Below are 23538 nucleotides of genomic sequence, written 5' to 3'. Positions count from 1 at the left end.
TTAAAAGGAGAAACAGGCGAAACCATTCAATCAAAAATGTGTTTGGAGTTGATTTTTACTGAGAATGGTAGACAGGGGTGGGGATGGATATGATCCATTCACAAATCGACTTACCCTCCGACAATCCCGGCCGTTAACCTGTCCTGGCTGGCCAAGAAGGGTAACTATCAAATGAAACCATGGCAGGTATATATATATATATACACACATATATATATATAGATAGAAAGATGGATAGATAGATACCAATCAAGAAGCTGTTGGAGATAAATATGTACCAGTGTAAGTAACTTGTACTTCAAGTGGGAGTATAACCATGTTGCCCAGAAGACTAGTCTTTATGCACCCTTTTGGGCTTGGCTTTGGGTTTGTGCCCTTTACGGCCGTGGCTTCTACTTGTTTTGCGGTGGCGGCGCTTCTTTGGCTGTCTCCTGCAAATTTCAATCCAATTGTGTTGAATGAAATTTTACCGAAAAGCACAAGTTTGTAACTATGAACTCACCTAAAAACTTAAGCTTACAGGGATATGTATCTTTATCGCATATTATGTAGTCTAAGCTTGCAGGGTATGCATCACATCACATATTATGTAGTCTACCAACAAATTGGAATGTGTTGCAACCAATAGAGAAATAAAATTCCAAGCAAGTACTGAATCTTGGGTTAATTCTCTGGCCGAGAAATTTATGTGCAATTCACCATCTATTGGATGGATGGAAATTTAAGAGAAACAAATAGCTCAAATCATATAGCATAATATTACAAAGGTTCAAGAGAGTAACAGTATCTACTTGTACAGTAAATAGGAAGTGGAAGGAATTTGTATGATGAAAAACCAGGATAATCTGAAAGTAAAACAGGTTTCACAGTTTGGAGGAGGTGAAAGAAGCTTACAGCAAAAGCATTTGCAAAAGAAGAATGGCGGGCAATGCCATTATAAGAGAAGCCTGCAATTGTCACAAAAGGGTTAAGCTAGCATATCAATATGAATTTTCAAAACCAAAATGTCAGGAGTAGATCAACATCTAATTTCAGATACTATTATGAGGTATCAGGCGCACATACCATAAGCCAAACTAGCCCCTCTGTTGCAAAGGGCTTTGAGAACTCGTAACTATTCAGTGTTTCATGTAAAGTTGCTTGGATCTTCAAAATTGAAACTCCTGTTAGATTCTCAGTAGAATGATGCAGAAAAAATCCATGACAGAAAGAAGCATCATGAAAACTTGCATCACTATAGATTTTCTTTTTTTTTTTTTTTTTTTTTTTTTTTCTTTATTTCACCTGATTGTCTGAATTCTCAATTATGCAAGTACCATTTCAGGTTTCAGGTATTGAATTACCACAGCAAAGCAAAATGACCGCCATCTATTATCTTGATAGTCAAGGTTACTTGCCACAGGGCAATCAATTTTTTTAATTTAGAATTGGTGGAGACTAACGAAATACTTACAAAGCTTCATTAACAATGTTAGTATGACCTAATGGGATATAGAACCAAGTTTCTAGCTAGATTAGTTCAACCAGCTTATCAAGAAATAAAAACTAATTCAAGACTGATTATAAAAGAAAAAAGTTCATACCATAGAATGATATTCTCCAACAATCGTGGTGATCTTTCTGTTATACTGAACCATTTCCTGCCAATACGGCTCCGAGAATAATATAACTTTATCAAGATAAGGTTTAGTTATATCTGAAATTTGATTTACATACGGCATCACAACGATCTTTGCTTCCTGCAAAGATGTGCAAACAGTGAGAGCTTGTTGCTGGAGCAAAATAACTATGTAACATTATCATCAAACACCAAAGTCTTCATTCTGTACCTGGAAGTATGGACTCATTATCTCTATCGTATTCTCTATGTGTGGTTTAATGGTGCTCAAGGACAGTTGATAGTAACCTATCACTTGAGCAGAAAATGATTGCATCAACGGATAAAAGTCGTCCACAATAGCGCTGTACTTTTCCTTGATAGCTGGGAACCATTTCTTAACCATGGAAAAGAAAGCAGAGAACAAATCCCATTAACAATCATAAAAACCTAAAAGTAAAAAACAAATTTCAACTTTGGTATTAGGTTGAAAATAAGCAGACATATACATGAAGATATTATAGCAACATAAAACTTGTATTCATAATATATTCAATCATTTTGTTGATTTAGGACCCATGGAACAGCTAATATTTAAGAACTTGTACGAGCCCACATCAGAAAAACTAGATTATAATACACACACATAAACACAGTAACTGTAATGTCTTACTGATTTGATTCTCTCTGAGTAATGCTGAACCCACTTTCCAACTTCATTTTTCTGCTCACAAGCCTAAAAAGCCTGATAATTAGCAGTTGTAACAAGGCTTGGGTACTGAAATAGTAACTTTATTAGGTCTTATGATCAGTAAATATACAGAACTAAGAAACTTCAGCACCTTTTGAATGAACTGATCAAGGGTTGGTCTCCCAAACTCATTCCAGTAAGTCGAAACAAAAGACTGCATGTTCAAGGTAACCCATTATGGAACCAGTTCTAACATACGAGATTTACCTCATAAGAAACGTACATTACCTGACAATGAGATAGATGAGCAGAAACCCAAGGTGGTAACCATGCTTGATTAACCTGGTATTAGATTAGATGGAATAGATATATATAATTTCATTAACTTAATGGTCTCTGCAAGCTCTAATCAGGAATTTCATAAATGGCATCAATGTGCAGCAATGTGTAACATAAGGTTCATCTTTCATCTTCGATTATGAAAATGATATTAAATTGAACAATTGATGGCTTTTCTCATTCAAATTCGACCCTCTTCACTAAGAATGTTATGATTGCTTGGTCTTAAACAATAGTAATAATAAATTAATTTACATTTTACGGAAGAAATTATCAAAGTTTTATGTATGGACTTCATTCAAAGAAACTGGACTAGGGAAGCGAGATGCAAGCCAGACAATTTGGGGGTATAAGCATATAACTGATCACCTCTTTGAGTTGTTCGGATACTAAAGAAGCCTCCAGTTTGGCTTTAAGCATTTTTAACTGTAGGCAACAAAATATAATCTTTCATGAGATAAAACAGGCCATGACAACCGATAACAGAAACGAGACCAACGCGCGGATGACACCTCAGCCATTTGAAGAGCATCTTGGATTTTGAGAATTCTTGATTTTTGCTCATCATTAATTCTTTGCAGCTGCCAATAAAACAAAATAAATCAAAACTACCCCGTTATCAAAATGCATTCATAGAAGTGGCTGCACCACTCATGGCAAATAAATCAACAATTTCCAATGTAAAAATTAATGAAAAGAAAATTTATACATATGCACATATTCTGCAAAGCCTATACAAAAAAAAATAAAATGAAGAATTAATCAGGGTGCTTGAGGAAGCTTACATTTTCAAGCTTCAAGTTTAGTTCCTTGATTTTTTCCTCAGCTACATTTGCCCGAGTTTTCAGCGCATCCTTTTTCTTGTTTTGTTCTTCGATTACCCTTTTAATAGTCACAACCTAAGCCACAGCAGGCATGAGAAGCACACAGAATTTGTAAGTAAAAGCAAATACCAAAATGATCTCTTGGAGTTCATAGTAACCTGTTTCTCAAGTTCATTAACACGTGTTTTGACATTCGCCATTAACTCTGCCTGTGACGACCCCTTCTCAAAGGACAAAGAAAAATATACACAAGTACTACTCAGTAAGTGTATTGAAAAATGACCAAATGAGAAACTCCAGTCCTCCTACAAAAGACTTTTTCACCTGAAACGATTGTATTTTAGCCTGCAAAGATGTCAAGATGTTCGATCTCTCTGCAATAAGTTTCTCCATGTGCTCGATACTACCATCCTTCCTTGTTAACTCCACCGCTTGGTCTTCAATGCTGGCCTCTACGCTCGTATTCACAAAAATATCGAAAAATGATAATATAAAAAATAAAAATAATAGTAACGCAGGATACAGAAACATATGTTATTCACTTCAAATTCAAAATTCTTGAAGGTTAAGAACACACTACAAAAAATCTAACCCCAAAATAAAGTTGTATACAATCACAAGATCGCGCAAGTACCTCTCACATACCTAACAAAGAAATCTTCGACTTGAGGCGGTGGAGCTTGAGTTCCGCAGCATTTGACAGAGATACTGAATCATCCACCGGTTGCAAAACGGCGGCAATGTCTTCCGAGAATAACTCACCGTCCGCCAACGTAAATTCTGCGAAAGTGACGGCGAACATAGTGGAAACTAGGAGAAACAGCTTCCAGAACGCCATCGCCAAAAGAATTGAGCAGAGGGCGTCGCAGTGGTCATAAGTATATATACTTTTAAATAAGGTGATATAATTTTAATAAAAAAATATAAAATATACGGAAGCTTATGTGGGCTCCTTTGCATGACAAAAAGCCCATTTTAGTTTGGGCTTTATGGGCCAACTCTGAGCCCATATCCGAACAGAATATGACAATCATGTATACTATTTTTCAATCTCTAGCTTCAGGCCCAAAGGATGAGTACCTGTATTTTCTATTTAAATAAATATATATATACCCATACACTTAACATCCTATTATATCAAACATTAAATTGATAGATAAATAATAGAGGGATAAAGTATTTCATATAATTATTTGGTAAGATAATATAAATATTTAATTTTATTTTTTTAAAGAAATTATTATATATCAAAATCTTTTTAAAAATATGTATATAAATATTAGTTACGTGTATATTAACAATGTAATTAATTTTGACGGACAAAGAGAATAACTTTAATCAGAATCTTTGGTTGTATAAAGTTTGAGGTAATAAATAATAAAAATTTTGAATTTAAATAATTATATAGATATCAATTTAACAATGTACCAAATTTATTTTTAAAATGTATATTATATAATGATATGTAAAAAATACTATATTTACTTATATTCCCCATCTTGATCTCTTTGCTATTACTATTTTGTAGTATTACGAATGTCTTAAAGGTTTGCAACTTTTTTCACAATATTCATTTTTTAGCATTATCAAAATATTCTATAAAATTATCACAAATAAAAGTTAAGAGTGAAATTATTATTTTAATTTTTGTACTCAGTCCGTTTCAAATATAGTGTAATATTTTTTTCCGACACGAGAATTTAGGTGGATGGTATTAAATATTGATAATTTGAGAATTAGGTGATACGATGAGACATAAAAGTATAAAAATATTTATTTATTTGAGTGATATAATTGAATAAAATGTGGAATTAAAATTAAATATATTTAATTATTTCTATTTTATAAATATTCCAAATGTTTGAAACAAACAAAAAAAAAATATTGCAAAATATTTGAAAGATATAAAATACTAACTAACTATATAATTTTTATAACAATATACTATTTTCGTCCCAAGAAAAATATTATATTAATGTAGATATTGAAAATTTTTTAAAAAATATAATTAGTAAATAATAAGAAATATATTAGTAAAAATAACTAAGTATATAATAAAACTAATTGTAAATTAAAATTAAGATGATTAAATAATTTAATTAAAATTAAAAAATTATAAACGATGAAATAAAATATGATTAAAGTTTATATCATTTTTAAAAAAATAAATAAATTATGTGAAATATATCAAATTAAAAAATAAAATTAAAATTTTAGGTAGAATGAAGAAAGTAACGCTCGTCTCATAAAAGATATACATTTAGGCCCATATGGATTGGCTTCTGGCAGGAGCTTTTGGCTTCTACTTCTTAAAAAAAAAAAGTTTGCACCTGTTTGTATTAGGCTTTTCAAGCTGAAAAGTGTTTGTTCAGAAGCACATTGGGGTAGCTTTTGAAATAAGCAAAAGTACTTTTCAATTAAAATTACGGTTTTATCCTTAATAATAATAATAATAAATACAATAATATAATATAATATAAAAATAAATAACTTATATATTATTATATTTTAATACAAATTTAAAAATATAATTAATTTATTAATTTTAATTTATGTACTATATTTGGATTAAAATTTAAAATTTAAATACCGAATATAAATAGGAGGATATAATACAAATTATATAATATTATACTGTAATTTTATGTTTAATTGATATATTATCCTTAAATTAAAATTTTAAAATATAAATAATCAAAATTTAAAAGTACATTTTTTATACTTTAATTTAAAATCTTTGAATATAATTTATAAAATTTAAATTAAATTATAAAAGTGTTATAGAAAAATACTAGTATTATATTAACCGCATATCCTTTTAAGTAATTTTAACAGTTTAAAAGCACTTTTAACTATATAACGCCTAAACAGTTTTTTACGAAAAGCTGTTTTTATAATGATTTATCCAAATACAAAATCGAACTGCTTCTGTTTTGGCTTCTACTTCTGCTTTTTGGCTTCTACTTATATTTTAACCCAATCCAAACGGCCCTTAAAATCAAAACTCAAAAGTAAAACATAAAAATGTTATTATTTTATGTATTTTTATTGCAAATTACCAAGAATTGTAAAAAAAGGAAATTAAAATTTATTCTATCCAATATTCAGCAAAGGTGTGTTTTATTTGGGGATTGGATTAGATTTTCACTGTTCATCCTTTTTTTTTTCAAAAACATCAAATCAAACACTTATTTTTTATTTTTTATATTATACTAAAAATTAATTTTACATTCAAAATATTACATGAACATCTATTTATATCACATTGTTGATGCAATTTTTCAACAATAAAAAGTAAAATTCGAAAATAGGAAATTATCTTCGAATTTGATATAATTAGTGTATGAGATTAGAAATCTCTTAAACACTACTGTAGGATACATAAATAAAAATAGAAAAATAAAAATACATACTGAAAAATAAAGTGGTGATCCTCAAATACAATTCTTTTGAATCTGATGTCGATTGAAGATAGTTTCTTAGGTCACGAACAGACCTATTTAAAACCCATGTCAACCGCCACCACCAAGTTGTGCCTTCAAATCCGTTCATCTGTTGAAACTTCCTTCAACTGTCCAGAAAACTCCTTTTTCGCCCGACCTGCATACCTGTTGCTCCGTCTCCTCTTGTCCGTCTTCCACTTGTTTGACCTCCTGACTTGTCTGACTTCGCTTCGCCCGACCTTATCACATTCGACCTCCGTACCCGACCTGATCACATCCGACCTCAGTGCCCGACCTTATCACGCCTGACCTCCGAGCCCGACCTGATTACGTCCGATCTCAGTGTCCGACCTTATCACGCCTGACCTCCGAGCCCGACCTGATTACGTCCCATCTCAGTGCCCAACCTTATCACGCCCGACCTCAGAGCCCGACCTGATCACGTCCGACCTCAGTGCCCCCTTATCACGTCCGATTTCTTTGCCCGACCTGATCACATCCGACCTCAGTGCCCGACCTTATCACATCTGACCTCAGTGTCCGACCTTGTCACGTCTGATCTCTGTGCCCGACCTGATCACATCCGACCCCAGTGCCCGACCTGATCACATCCAACCTCAGTGCCCAACATTATTAGCAAAGCCCATTAAACTCTGCACCACTCTTTAACATAATTTGATAGACCCATTCTTGAAAACCTTACCCATCGTTTTTTGGTGCTCTACCCACGTCATACGACTATTCAAATTCAAAATTTTTATTATTTAAATTTCAACTCAAAATTCAAAATTTCATTATATTATAGTGAATAATTTTTGTATATATATATATATTAATTTGTCGAGACATATCCATAAGCATGTTGAATTCAAGTTAAATAATATATCCAAAATTATTATTTATAATGTGCACAGGCAATTATTATTACTTTATTTTATCAGATAGGCACAGGCAATTATTGACAAATAAATAAATGCATGAGAATATATCTTACACGCTGTGATTAATAAAAGACAAATTCCATTACAAACAAATATTTGTTACTTCGGAATGCGTAATTAATAATTTAACGTTGTGAATGAGTTGTCAAATTATTTGACAGGGATTCTTGTGATTTAATATTTCAAAATATTCTCCATTTATGCAGAATTATATTTTTAGTTTTTTTTTAAAAAACTTTAATTCATAATTTTGTACTCCTTTCCTTCTAATAAAAAATATTTATGTTATTATAGATACGAAAATATTTTTTTTAAAAAAATATTAGTAAATAATTTAAAATATATATTAAATAAAAATAAATATTATATAATACAAATAATTATAAATCAAAATTAAAAGAATTAAATAATTTAATTAAAATTAAAAAAATACATATAAATTATAAATTTTTAAATACGAGGTACTCCATATATATATTTAAAAAATAAAAATAAATGATATAAAATATTTTATATTTACGTTCATCCTACATAATTGTCATTTTATTTTTTAAAAATAATTAATTATTTTAATTATTTTTAAATTTTATAATTTATAATTATCTTAATTTTAACTAAATTATTTAATTATTTTTAATATTAATTTATAATCATATTTACTAATATATTTTTAATTAGTTACTAATTATATATTTTTCTAAATTTCTTGTCTACGGTAATGTGCACTTGTTTTAGGAGATAGAGGGAGTAATATTTATAGGCACGAAACGTATAAATATTATAAAAAAATACAATATATATTTATGTTAATATAATATATATACATAATATATTTTATTCACTTACAAAAATATAACAATTCAATATAAAAAATTATTTTTTATATTACTTATACGATTTTTCATACATAACACTAAAAATAAATTCTTGAAGAAACATGTGTGTTTTTTCGTGGGTTTGATTTTTGGGTTTAGATTTTTAAATATTAAAATTAGAATTAGAATAATTATTTGATATGACATAAATTTATATTAATCCGATATTTTGAATGTAATTTTTTTTTAGTATAATATAAAAAACAAAAAATAATTATTTGATATAATTTTATTTTTTAAAAAAAATAAAATAAAATAAATTTATAGAAAACTTACAAAACAACACAAGATAAGGGAACAAGCCCTTTAATATCATATAAAATATCCAAATTAAATGTTATTTACAGAGAAAAAATGAACACTGTAGAACACATATTTGGCATATTTTTAAAATTGTTAAATACTCTTCCCGTTAAAAAAAATTACTATTGTTAGATTTTTCAGATTGTCATAAAAATATATAATTATTTAATTTGTAAAAAATGGTACTATTACTTTTTGGATTCTATTTTTTTTTTAAAAAAAAATTACATAAAAACTAATTATTTATCTATTTATTTTATTTTAAAAAATTATTAATATTTTATATTTTTTTATTTGTATAAAACTTGCTTAATTTAAATATTTATTTAAAACAAAATATTAATTTTGAATTAATAAAATATTTCTTTCAAATTTTATGTTAACACAAACAGCTTCACACAATAAAGAAAATATAAAATATTTTGTGATTTTCACTAAAAACATAGGCGTTATATAATTTCCTGTAAGATTTTTAGATCCATTGCTATTTCCATGTGAAAGCTGTCGACAGCCAGAGAAAAACCGCCACCTTTGGCCAATGGTAGACGTGGAATTCAAATTTAAATTTACAATAATTAGTCATAAGAATTTAGGAGTATAAATAATTAAAAGTATATTAATAAAAATAATTATATATTAAAATTAAAATAATTAATTATTATAATTAAAATAAAATTTAAAAATTTGAAATATAATTAAAATATATAAATTTTTAAAAAATTATATAAAATATAAGACGAATCAAAAATAAAAAATATTATATAATAACTAATAAGTGAAATGAAAGAAATAATATAATATATTGAATATACAAATAATTCTTAATATAATATAAAAGGTAAAAACAATAGTTAATATTCCTCCTTTCAAAAAACTAAACTTCTATTAAGGGTAAAATAGATATAATATTTTTTATTATATTATATATTTATAAAATATTAATTTACTTTAACTTGTGTGATATGATTTTATTTTTTTTTAAAAGAAAACTAATAAAAATCTTCTTAAGCCATTTGCAACAAAAATATTCATTAAAATATCTTCTCAATTTTATTTATTCTCTTTTTTCTCTACTTTATACATTCTTCTTTCAACTCAACAAAAAAATATTTATATGTTTATATTAGTATCAAAATTATTTAATTTTTAGAATTAAAATTTTCTAAAATTATTCATTAAAATATCTTTTGAATTTTATTTATACTTTTTTCCTCTACTTTATACATTCTTTTTTTCAACTCAACAAAAAATATTTATATGCTTATATTAGTATCAAAATTATTTAATTTTTAGAATTAATTTTTTTTTAAAAAAATATATCACATAAATATAAAATAATAAACACATTATAATAAATATATAAAAAAAATTAAAAAGGAAGAATATACTGGGCATATCTGCTGTGATTTTTTATTATTACTTCCCACGTAATTTGTCTCTATTTTCTATTTTCGTTCGTCCCAAGTAACTTGTTCATTCATTTTTTGAAAATATAATTATACACTTTAATCTCATTTTAAATTTTAAATTTTATAATTTTTTTAATCTTAATTAAATTATTTAATTATCTTAATTTTAATTCACAATTATTTTTGTTATACTATAATTATTTTTACTATTATACCCCTTAATTACTTACTAATCACATTTTACCTAAATTCTTATATATACAGTGATAGACTCATATTACGTGTGGGACGGATATTTTTAAAAATGTATGCTTATGTGGCGTTGAGGTGGACGGATTTGTGAGTATCTCCGCACCAGAAGAGATCTCCCCATTACACCTCTCAAACAAACACAGGTAACATGCGAACCACGTGATAATTAATTTATTATTTTCCATTGGGATTAAAAAGATTCCAGTTTGAAATCATAAGTCATGATAAGTTTTTTTTTTAATTAATTTATTTTTTATGTGATTAGTAGATAAACTCTATGACCGTATCCATTAGAAAAATACTATGGTATGTTTATATGTGGGATTTGATTTTTTGTTTCGCTATTTTTTTAAAAAATTAAAAAATTAAATTAAATATTTGTTTTTATTTATTACTTCATTCGCTCTAATTTAAAGTACAATTTTTTACGATTTTCGTGTGTTTCATTCAAAGTATTTTTATTTTATTTTCGTAAAAATAATTATACACTGATAACATTATACCTTTAATTTTTTACATAATTTACAAATATATCATTATAAATACAATTAGTTTATACATAAAGTCAAAAAGACAAAAATTGTCAAAACCACTTACGCATTTCTACTCATCAATAAAATAATATTATTTTTTAAATCTACTATAAAATCTCAAATGATCCATTTGGAAAGTGGGACGGAGCGAGTACATTATACTAGAATTAAATTTTACATTCAAAACAATCACATCAATATATATTCATATCACATCAAATAACTATTTTAATTCAAAATTTCATTATTCAAAACAAAGTCCAAAACTAAAATCTTACAAATAAACATATTATGTATTGTGCCATATGAATAAAATTTGTCTCGTCGTATCTAATTTGTATGTCTATGATTCCCCATCATAAATATATATACTTTCAATTTTTTAATTCAAAATATTTTTTTTTTATCATTTTTATATGTCTAATTTAAAAATATATATTTTCTACTTTATTCAAAGTAACTATATAATAATACCAAAATTCTATTAACTTTTATTTCAAATATAAATATACTATTATACATTTAATTATTTTATAAATAAATTTAATAAACAAAAATATTAAAATTGCTTATACACTTCTAATAAAATATTATTATTTTTTAATTTATAAGAAAATCATTCATTCACTAAAGAAATACTCCCTTCGTCCAAGCTAAAAGTATACAATTACTTTTGGTGCGAAGATTAAAGAATAATAGTATTTTAATTATAGTAGGTAGATAAAAATAGTAAAATGACTACTTTTTTGGTATAAAAGTAACGATGTGATATAAAGTAGAGGTATTTGTGGAAAAAATAAAGTATTTAATGAAATTGTTACTTTGTAATTGGACGTCCAAAAATAGAAATATGTATACTTTCTAATTGGACGATGGGAGTATATATTATGCATATATATTATCCAAGATAGGATACCAGGGCACCTTTATCTTTATATATTATATATGTATATTATCCAAGATAGGATACCATGTCACCTTTATTTTTATTGTATTTAAAAATATGAATAATATTTTATTAAAATAATATAAACTGTAAAATAATAAAATTTTTGAATATATATTTTTATTATATTAGATATATATTAATTTATTATATTTATAATTTTTAATAAATTTATTCCATTGTTTTTATTTTAAATATAAAATTTATATTAATAGGAATATTAATATTTTGATCTAATTTTTAATAAATTTATAAATTTGATGAATAATATAATTTAATGTAAAATATAATAAAATTTATAATTATTTTAAATGTATAAAAGTAAGATTATAATTTAGTAAATAAAATAGTACTATATTAAATATTAATAAATACTCCATCCGTCTCAATACAATAGTTTTTTGTCCGTCCTAAAACAATAGTCTTATTTTCATATATAATCATATCATCATAAAATTACCCATACTTTTTCATTTTTATTACACAATTGTCACTATTTTTAACATTAATACACTTACAAAGACAAAAAATTATTTTATCCATACTTTTTACCAATTACCAATATAATACTCCCTCCGTCGTTCAAATCTATTCTCACTTTCCTTTTTTTTATTGTCATCCAAGTTTATTATTGTTTCTTTTTTTAGTAAAAAAACACCAATTTTCTATTCTTACATATTTTTCTTAAAATCCGTGTCCGGTCAAATGAGCACACAATTGAATGACGGAGAGAGTATCAATATTCCTTAAATTCCGTGTCCAACCCAATTAAGACTATATTTATGGGACGGAGGGATTATATAATAAAAAATATATTTGTATATATGTAAATATTTTTTAAGAGTAAATAACGAATAAAAAAAATTAAAAGTAAAAAAATTATTATAAAATATTAGTTTTGTATAGCTTTTCCTTTTTTATTATTATTTTTATTTAATTTTTATATTTAATGAGATATTTCAAAAAAATTAATTTAATAAATATCTAAAATAACTGTTTAAACAATTAAAAGTTAAAGTTTATTTCCAAATACTTTCTTAATCTAATAAAAAATAAAATAATAGAGTGTGTTTAGTTTAGTCGAATTGGGTATATACTAATGAAGATGCATGTGTGGCAAGTTCAATTAACTTACACGTAATTAAGACGAACAATTAATTATTGGATTAGTATGAGCACACTGCACACACTCTTACCATAGACAATCACTTAAGGACAGCTACAGAATTATTAAAATCCCTCCCAACTAATCCTCTCTATTATAAAATTGACCATCTCCAAACCCTAATAATTAAGTGTAGCACGCATGTAAATTTAGTATTAAAATAATATATGATGAAATATTTTATAAAAAAATATATATATATTTTCTTTTAAAAAATACAGAGTCTAGAACGTAAAAACTTGAAGTTTAGGGGGAGGGAAAAGAAACAAACTTTTAATAGTTATTTAAAAAACAAAATCAGTAAGTACTTCTCCATCATTTCAGTCTTTACTCAAATGATTAATCACAAGTTTTATTAAAAATAGATAATAATATTCCCTCCGTCTCCTTTTTCTAGAAGATGTTTTTGGGGTTTTACAGAAAATAAAGAAATAATAGTATTTTATTAATTAATGAAAGTATATAAAAAATTTTGATATTTTTATTCTTTGAGTTTTTTATAAAGTAATTTTATGTGTAATGATATATTTGTAATTTAACTAAAAATTTAAGTTATTTTGGTATTAGAATATGATTATACTCCCTCCGTCCCATAACAAAGTATTCATTTTTCTATTTTAGTCCGTCCCATAATAAAGTATTAATTTCATTTTTAGTAACTGTATTATCTACCTAGCATTACAAATATCCTTATAGTCATTTCTACCTTATTCCTATTACATCATAATATAATATTAATATTTCTAAACTACTTGCAAAAAGCAAATGGATATTTAGTTATTAAACGGAGGGAGTATTTTTTAAAATAAAAAAAAAATACTTTAAAATAAAATATATGAAAATGATAAAAAAAAATATTTTGAATTGAGATAGCACTTTATATCTTCTATAATAAAAAATACAAAAACAAAAATATCATAAGTTTTTATTTATTTATTTTTTCTTTTATAATTGAAAACGTGGTGCAGCAATGTTTTTTATTTTATATTATTATTTTATTAGCGGGAATAAGAGGAATATAATACTTTGAGAGTAGAAGATCTGCTACCCTACACACTATAAATAGGGGCGACATTGGCATGCTCATTGCTCACTGCAACTATCTTGTTTAATTAATTTTAGATTAATTAATTAATAAATTAAATATTTGGGTTTTGGATCTGCAGTTAGGTAGCTAGCATGGCCGGAGACCGTTACAGTAGCCAAGTGTCTCGCTACCTTGAGGAGAAGATGACCCGACACAACTTCCCGTCCGACTTCATGTGGGGCGCCGCCACTTCTACGTACCAGATCGAAGGTGGCTATGTAGAGGATGGCAAATCACCCAACAACTGGGACTTTTGGACCCAGCAGAACCCTGGTATATTCATTTATTAAAGAATATTGATATTATGTCGGTGGTTGGTAAAAAATATGAATAAATGATTTTTTTGTCCAAAAAATAGTGGCAATTATGTAATAATAATGAAAAAATAGGAATAGTTTTAGATGATATGGTTATTTATGGAAATAAGACTATTGTTTTGAGATGGACAAAAATAGTAAATAAAACTGTTGTATTAGGACGGAGAGAATATTTTTAAGAAATTTATAAAATTCGAATTAGAGAATTTAGTTTCATATTATAATAATTGATATTGATGATGAATGGCTGATTGGCTGCAGATAAAGTTAAGGGGGGCACAAATGGCACCGTTGCTATTGATCACTACAACAGATATAAGGAAGACGTGGCCCTCATGAAGAAACTTGGCCTCAACAGTTACAGATTTTCACTGTCATGGTCGAGAATATTACCCGGTACGTATGTATGAATTAATTAATTAATTAATTGTAAGAAAATAATCTTCTTTTTTAAAAAATTGATTATATATAAATTGCAGGCGGGAGACTGAACGGCGGCGTAAATAAGGAAGGAGTTAAGTTCTACAACGACCTCATCGACCTGCTCATCGCTGAAGGTTATATTGGAATATTGATTAATCTAATCATGATAATTAATTAATGTTTCTAGCCGTTGATTTGTTAATTAATTAATGCGATGAATTGCAGGAATCGAGCCGTTGGTGACCATCTTCCACTTTGACCTCCCTCAATGCCTGCAAGCAGAATACGGCGGCTTCCTCAGCCCTCGTGCTATGTAAGAACTACTTCATTTGTCTCCAAAAATTAAATTATTTAGGCTCCACATGTATATTAAGAAAAATAAATATTTTATTAAAAAAATAAAAAAAATTAAAAAGATGATCAAAGATACTTTTAAAAATTAAGTGAGTAATTAAAAAAAATAAAAAAAAGTTAATAATATTTATTATAAATAAATATTAAATAAAGAGTAGTAATTATATAGTGACTTTTTTTACATTTTTAAATATAGATTATCGGACAAAAAAAAACATAAATTTGGCTTTGAGCGAAATTTGTATTTGCCTTAAAATTAATAATTAATTAATTAATTTGCAGAGAGGATTTTGCGGAGTTTGCGGAGGTGTGTTTCTTCGAATTCGGCGACCGGGTGAAGTTCTGGCTGACGCAGAACGAGCCGTGGTCGTTCACCATCGGAGGCTACGTATTGGGAACTTTCCCGCCGGGGCACGGCTCAGCCGTGGCGCCGAGTGTCCAGCGGCTTGGTACAGCTTACAGGCTCCTCGTTCCAGGAGTCAGCCGACGGGTTGCCGACGACGGCGGCGACGGCGCCGCCACGGAGCCGTACATCGTGGCTCACCATCTAATTCTGGCTCATGCGAGGGCAGTTGAAATCTACAGAAACAACTTTCAGGCAGTTCAAGGCGGGAAAATTGGCGTCACCAATATGACCACATGGTACGAGCCGTACAGCGACTCGCAGGAGGACATCGACGCCGCCGCCAGAGCCGTCGACTTCTCTTGGGGATGGTAAGAAATTAGATTAAAATATTATTAAATGTGATGAAATGAATTGATTATTTTGTTTTGCCCTAATTGCCGCCATTATATAATTTTATTCTTAGGTTTGTTTCGCCGATAGTGTACGGAGATTATCCGGCGGTGATGAGAGAGCGCGTGGGCGACCGTCTCCCTCAATTTACTGAAGCAGAAAAACTGATGGTGAAGGGTTCCTACGATTTCATAGGAATGAATTATTACACTACCAATTGGGCTGCCAACAGAACGCCCATTCCTGGTGAACAGACCACTTATTACACAGATCAAGGAGTCGATTACTACAGTAAGCAACCTTAATTACCCATACAAATTAAATTATACAAATACAGATACATGTATATATTCACACATTGAATTATTTTTTCTTAATTTATAGCTGAACGGGACGGTGTTCCAATTGGGAGACAGGTACGTCAGTTAAACTTTAATCGGGCAACTTAAATTCAAGCTGTTGATAATCAATAATATTTATACATATCACATCATCTTTATAATATAATATATACGTTATCTTATAATATATGATATGAAAATCCGATTAAATCAGCACCTTCCTGAGTTAGTTGAATTACATGATCTGCTGTCATATATATATAATATAATGTTTTAATTTATTTATATGTAATAATTGCAGGCTGGATCGGATTGGCTGTACGTGGTTCCACGCGGCATATACGAACTTCTGATGCACAACAAGAACGAGTACAATGATCCCATAATTTACATCACTGAAAACGGAGTAGATGAGAAAAACGACACAGATCTAACAGTGTCGGAGGCCCGACACGACCCGGAGAGAATCAGCTACCATATTCAACATCTGGCCTACATGAGGCTGGCCATTGAGTAATAATTACTAAGATATATATATATATAATTACTAATATTTATTTATTTTTTTATTTTTTTATGTATATGTAATGTGTTGCAGCCAAGGTGTGAAGCTTAAGGGGTACTACCCGTGGGCGTTGTTCGATAACTTCGAGTGGACGGAAGGATACACGGTGCGATTTGGGTTCTATTGGGTGGACTATGTGAATAACTTGAAGAGATATCCCAAGGCCTCGGCCATATGGCTAATGAATTTTCTTAATCCCAACATTGCCCCGACGACAATTAAGCGACAAGTCATGGAAATTGCCGATGCTAAGGTTACCGATACTCCTGCTGCAAAGAAGAGGAAAGGTCGTTAGGCTTATTAGATCGATCAATATTGGAATCATGTGTGGCCAATTAATTATTTGTCTTCATTTCGGAATTATCCTTTTGTTGTTGTTTGTCATTTTTCGAGTTTTATGTTTGGTGTGTTGTGCTTGAACATTAATAATACAGAGGTTTCTGTCCATTGGCCTTAAAGAATTGTCTCAAAAAGACCACTGCCTCCAAATCCATTTAAAATGGCCCCCAAGGCAAATATATATGAGCGTTTACTATTCAATATATATATAATTTTTTGTTCTTGATAACATTATATTAAATATATATTTGTTCATATTATAATAAAATTTAATTTTATATTTAAAATATCAAATTAAACAAGTAACTTATAATCAAGTAATCCCATTACTGAAGAAAAAAAAGAACTTCCAACTATGATGTAAGCTTCACTAAGGATGACAAATAGCTAAAGTAGATATCTCAAACCTTCCAAAATTAGCAAAGAACATTCCTTCTTTTTCTTTTTTTTTTTCTTTTTTAAGAAAAACATGGTTAGTCAATCCAAATTAAATTTTACCTTCTTTTTTTTTTTTTTCGTTTTAAATACTCCCCCCGTCCCATATACCGTGTATGCTACACTGTAGACGCAGTATTTTAGGAGGGATGTAATTAGTAGATAATTAAGAATATATTAGTGAAAATAATTATTTTATAATATAAATAATTATAAATTAAGATTAAGATAACAAATTAGTTTAATTAAAATTAAAAGAAATCAATTAAAAAGTTTAAAATGAGATTAAAGTGTGTAAATATTTTCCAAAAAAAGAAAGTGACATGGAATGTGGGACGGAGGGAGTACTATAATGATATTGTTCGCTTTGGGCTGAGTCCGCATGGAATTATTTTTGATATTCTTCAAAAGACCTGGTACTAGCGGAGTTCACTTGGGACATATAAAGTGTGTAATTTTCTTGACAACTTCTGACGTGGAACTTAGGTTTGCACCCCAACAAGTAGGCCATGCCAAGTATGGGATGCAATAAAAAATTAATCAAGCGGTCATTATCTTAGGAACACATTACAAATGCATGGGCAAAGTTGGTTCGTTGGTCCTGTAATAACTGTGAACACAGCACCAAGAGGAGGAAGAAGAAGAAGAAGTTCAACTTCGTGTAACCAATTAAAATAAATCAATGAATAAATAATTCTTGAAGTTGGTATCAAGTAAAGAAGCTATGAATAAATTAAAGTGTACGGCAATTCATGCATCAAATTAACAAAAGATATGAATGAAATGGAGAGGTGTGGGCCAATCCCATGCATGCAAATCACGTAATAATTTCATTCACGTACAGGGAGTGTCAAATTTTGCCTATAAATACGCCCCCCTTGGTCTCCCTATAATATATCCCCATAGTTAATACTACTATATTAATTAACCATTTATAAATATATTTATTAGGGATGGAAAATAATACCGAAATGATGAGCCGGCAGGTGTCTCGTTACCTGGAGAACAACTTGACGCGCCGCGACTTCCCGGCGGACTTCCTATGGGGTGCAGCCACCTCTTGTTATCAGATCGAAGGTGCTTACAAAGAGGGATGCAAATCATTCAGCAATTGGGATGCTTTCACCCTACAAAGGCCTGGTATACATACATACATATATTAATTATTATTATTAATATAATTTGAACATGTAATGATCTCTCTCTATATATATATCTATGAGTTAATTGTATTGCATTTTGTTTACAGACAAAATTCATGGCGGCTCCAACGGATGTCTGGCTATCAACCACTACAACAGGTATAAGGAGGACGTGGCTCTGATGAAGAAACTAGGCCTCAACACTTACAGGTTTTCCCTATCCTGGTCCAGAATATTGCCAGGTATATATATTTTATTAATTAATTATATTACATCTATATTTGCACTATGCTTTTATTTAATGTCATAAAAATTCAGGATTTACATATATATATATATATCCACGTGTATGTAATTGATGATCAGGCGGGCACTTGAGTGCTGGCATAAACAGAGAAGGCATCGACTTCTACAACGACCTCATCGACCTCTTGATAGCCGAAGGTCTGCAAAATTAAATCAAATCAATTTGTATAGATTTAATTCAATCATCGATCACATATATGTATATATATATGTATGTGTATATATCCATCCAGGAATTGAGCCATGTGTGACCCTCTTCCACTTCGATTTCCCACAATGTCTGCAAGAAGAGTACGGCGGCTTCCTCAGCCCTCTCATCCTGTAAGTCTTTCTCTGTTGAATCAATATATATATATATATATATAAGTTGTTTATATTGTGTTGTAATGATTCAATCAAACTAACGTACGTGCAGGAAAGATTTTGCTGAGTATGTGGAAGTGTGCTTCTTCGAATTCGGCGACCGGGTCAAGATGTGGATCACGGAGAACGAGCCGTGGGCCTTCACCGCCGGCGGCTACATTTTGGGGGCGTTCCCTCCCGGACACGGCACCCCGCATCCTCTCTACAAATCCGAGGACGATGATGATCAAAACAAATCCTGTCAATACAAGACGACGTCGTCTGCAGATCTCTTCGACAATATTCCGCGGCCAGCTGCTCCTTTCGTAATGCCCAGAGTCGCTCTTGGAATCGATCCAGCCGCCGTCTACGGTTGCGCCGACGCCGGAACCTATGGCGCCGCCGCCGCCGAAATGTCTGACGACGGCGATGATAATAACCCGGACGCCACGGAGCCGTACATCGTGGCCCACCATTTAATTCTTGCTCACGCCAAGGCAGTTGAAATCTACAGAAAACACTTCCAGGCTGTTCAAGGAGGTAAGATTGGGGTCACTAATATGACCACATGGTACGAGCCCTACTCCCTTTCTCAACCCGACATCGAAGCTGCTTCTAGAGCTGTGGATTTCATGTGGGGATGGTAATATATATATAACATTTATTTGTTTATTAATTAATTGCTTTTGTATGAATATTAATTAAGGTTGTTCGATTCTAGCAATAGCAATATTTATGTATAACTAATTAACTCTATCCTTGTTTGGATAAGGTTTGTTGAGCCTGTAGTGACCGGATACTATCCAAAGGTGATGAGAGATCGAGTAGGTGACCGTCTGCCCGAATTTACACCCGAACAAAGAGAAATGGTGAAGGGATCCTACGACTTCATTGGAATGAATTATTACACCACCTACTGGGCTTCTTACAAGCCCAACCCGCCCTGGGTAAAGCCCAATTACTACAATGATCAAGAAGTCGCCTTCCGCAGTAAGTAAAAGTGCTACTTATTAATTAAATATTTCTATTCAGTATATATTTTTTTAAAATTGCTCCTAATTATCTATCTCTACAAATATAATGTCTTTTTTGTTTCTTTCACTTTAAGCTGAGCGAAACGGCGTCAAAATCGGCAAACAGGTGAGTCAATGAACTACATCAATCATTCAAAAATACGTTCATATTTCTTTCACTCACATAATTATGATCAGGCTGGGTCAGCATGGCTGTTTGTTGTTCCACGGGGCATATACGAGCTTCTTATGCACACCAAGATCAAGTATAACGATCCCATCATCTACATAACCGAGAATGGTATATATATATATATATTGTGCAAATAATTAATCTATACTAGGATCTGTGTAACTAATTAGTATTGTTCTTACACTGGTCTGCAGGAGTGGACGAGAAAAATGATCCAAAGAAGACAATGTCCGAGGCTCGACACGATCCGGACAGAATCAGCTATCACATGGAGCATCTGGCTTACATGAGGCTAGCAATGGAGTAAGCCTAAAATATATATATCTATCTATCTATCTATATATATATGCATTTGGTGTTTAATTATTCAATCGATTAATTAACTACATATACAGCCGTGGCGTGAAGCTTAAGGGGTACTACCCGTGGGCGTTGTTGGACAACTTCGAGTGGACAGAAGGATACAGCGTGCGATTCGGGTTCTACTTTGTCGATTACACCAACAACTTGATTCGATGTCCTAAGGATTCCGCCATATGGTACATGAACTTCCTCAACAATAAAATCCTTCCGCCGCGCAACAACCGAGAGGCTGCCGCCGAGGACATTGCTGCCTCTGCCTCTGCCTCTGGTACTGTTGCGAAGAAGAGGAAGGGTAGTATGTAAGAACTAGATCCATCCATATTCGATCTGCATTTGCCTTTATTGCAATATATATACTTGTAATGAATAAATCTGGCCTATATAGCTTGTCTAGCCAGTGTGTGTTTGTTGTTAATTCCTTGTATTATATGGTGTGTAATTTGAATAATAATCGTGGCACTCGAATAAAAATTGCAGTTTAAAAATCTATGTATAGATAGTCTTTCAACATAATAAAAAATGAGATATATACTTGAATTGATCGATCGAGTTTGGCGTGAGAGGACGAGAACGAAATGTAGCCAAAAACAACTTGCCGGGCATGAAAAATAGATCGATGGGTCCGGCAAGTCATCCTTGGCTGCAATCCATTCTCGACCCTCGTCATGCAAAGACACGATCAAATGAAACAACAAAATTGGACAAGAACATGGTGGTGACGAATGTGGTACGATATTGTCATGCTACGACATGAATCCTTTATATAGGCAGTGTAGGAGATAGATAATGGTCAAAAACATTGGGGGGAAGGGGAATATTGATTGAGATTAATTATTGATATTCCGTGGAACATATATGTCAACGCAACTTTAATTTTCGAAGGGAGTGTGGGGACTGCAGACTGGATTGGATTGGATTCGATTCGATTAGATTAAGAGGTGATTGGCAAATAGCTTTTTGAATATATTTTAGCTTATTGAACAGCTTTTAGCTGTTTGACCGGTCAAAGTCAAACAGCTAAATTTAGGTATTCGGTAAATTAGTTTTTTGGACAAAAAAAAATTAATTTTTGAAAAGTTAACTTATCCCGGCGTTTTGAAATAATTTTTTTTGTAAAATTTTTTTTATTCCTTATATGCCTTTAAAAATTTATTATGCATTTTACACAAATAAATATATTTTGATTATTTATTAATTATATTAAAATATTTTATTATATTATAGTTTTACTTTTATAAATTTAAAATAATTAATTTTTATATATAAATTATTTTAATTATAAAATATATAAATTTATTAAAATCAACATAAAATAGAAAATATAAATATTAATAATTTATTTTTATATTAAAATTATATTATATAAATTTTATGCTAAAAATAAATTAAATTTATTGAAAATTATAAATATAATGAACTAATCCATAACTAACATAATAAATATATACACGAAAAATTTATTATTTTATATTTTACATCATTTTCAATAAAAAAAAACTATTTATATATTTCAATAGAAATATATTACTTTCTAAATCTAATTATAATAGAAAATAAATACTTTTATAATACTTTTACAATTTTCAATAACTAATAACAAAAAATTTCAAATATTTGAAACTCAAAAAAATAATTGAATATATTAGAAAAAAATAAAATAGAAATGTCCTCAATTGTCATTTTATGTATAAACAGCTAATATCAAACAATTGTTTTATCAAATATTTTGATACAAACAACTAATCGAATCAGCTAGTCAAATCAGCTAACCGCTATCAGCTAATTGAATCAGCTAACAGTTATCGGCTAATTGTCAAACACGCACCGAATCCGATGATGAGAAACGATGGACACTTGCCAAAAATGTGTATGTTCTAGCTTACGAGTTAGAGGGACGTGAGGCATGTGGTGGTGGGGCTATCTTTCACTCCCACCAGCTGTAATTATATATATATATATATATATAAATATTTGTTTATTTATTTATATATGCGGGCTGTGCTCGAAAAGTTGGAATATTTAGAGGACAGAAAACGAACAAGATTCTTTCTTACAGTAAGTTCTCCACCACCACCTTTCTGTCCAGCCCCAATTCCTCACTCCGCATTGGATGGTCATTACAACCTTATTTGACTTTGAATTCTGCCAATACGTGTAATTGCATGGTTTGACCTTCTTTTTTCTTCTTTTTTTTGTTATAATAAAAATATACTACTACTATATTTTTATTTTTATTTTCATACAATATAAGAGTATCTAAATAT

The 23538-nt window shown here is 29.7% G+C and overlaps 3 protein-coding genes across 14 annotated transcripts; 2 read left to right on the top strand and 1 right to left on the bottom strand.

The window, feature by feature from the left end:
* On the bottom strand, positions 1-4308 carry LOC127252144 (uncharacterized). Of its 12 annotated transcripts, none has more exons than XR_007839022.1 (15): positions 4097-4308; positions 3776-3903; positions 3610-3672; positions 3413-3526; positions 3140-3208; positions 2997-3053; positions 2577-2630; positions 2440-2502; positions 2271-2333; positions 1830-1994; positions 1584-1739; positions 1066-1146; positions 895-947; positions 247-431; positions 1-147 (listed from the first exon to the last, which is right to left on the bottom strand). XR_007839022.1 is itself a non-coding variant. In XM_051276193.1 (14 exons), the coding sequence occupies exons 1-14, from the start codon at positions 4287-4289 to the stop codon at positions 332-334; spliced, it is 1359 nt and encodes a 452-aa protein (XP_051132150.1). In that variant the 5' UTR covers positions 4290-4308; the 3' UTR covers positions 1-331. The 12 variants fall into 12 exon arrangements, 5 of the variants coding, with proteins under 5 accessions (XP_051132150.1, XP_051132155.1, XP_051132152.1 ...); XR_007839023.1 differs by having other exon boundaries at positions 1-143; XR_007839021.1 differs by having other exon boundaries at positions 279-431.
* A 10088-nt stretch (positions 4309-14396) lies between these two features.
* Positions 14397-17602, top strand: LOC127251899 (oleuropein beta-glucosidase-like). The gene is made up of 9 exons (XM_051275846.1): positions 14397-14678; positions 14984-15118; positions 15202-15279; positions 15371-15458; positions 15782-16213; positions 16309-16526; positions 16620-16651; positions 16878-17089; positions 17175-17602. Exons 1-9 carry the CDS (start codon positions 14498-14500, stop codon positions 17434-17436), a joined length of 1638 nt encoding a protein of 545 aa, XP_051131803.1. The 5' UTR covers positions 14397-14497; the 3' UTR covers positions 17437-17602.
* A 1208-nt stretch (positions 17603-18810) lies between these two features.
* Positions 18811-21759, top strand: LOC127251898 (beta-glucosidase 24-like). Its single transcript, XM_051275845.1, has 10 exons — positions 18811-19055; positions 19165-19299; positions 19424-19501; positions 19597-19684; positions 19779-20348; positions 20478-20695; positions 20814-20845; positions 20917-21019; positions 21106-21214; positions 21307-21759. The coding sequence occupies exons 1-10, from the start codon at positions 18869-18871 to the stop codon at positions 21575-21577; spliced, it is 1791 nt and encodes a 596-aa protein (XP_051131802.1). The 5' UTR covers positions 18811-18868; the 3' UTR covers positions 21578-21759.
* The last annotated feature ends 1779 nt before the right edge of the window (positions 21760-23538 follow it).

This window comes from Andrographis paniculata, unplaced genomic scaffold, assembly GCF_009805555.1.
Source record: "Andrographis paniculata isolate CXL003 unplaced genomic scaffold, ASM980555v1 Contig45END, whole genome shotgun sequence".
Classification (NCBI taxonomy): domain Eukaryota; kingdom Viridiplantae; phylum Streptophyta; class Magnoliopsida; order Lamiales; family Acanthaceae; genus Andrographis; species Andrographis paniculata.
The sequence above is the reverse complement of the archived record's forward strand: the minus strand, read 5'-3'. Positions and strand labels throughout refer to the sequence as shown.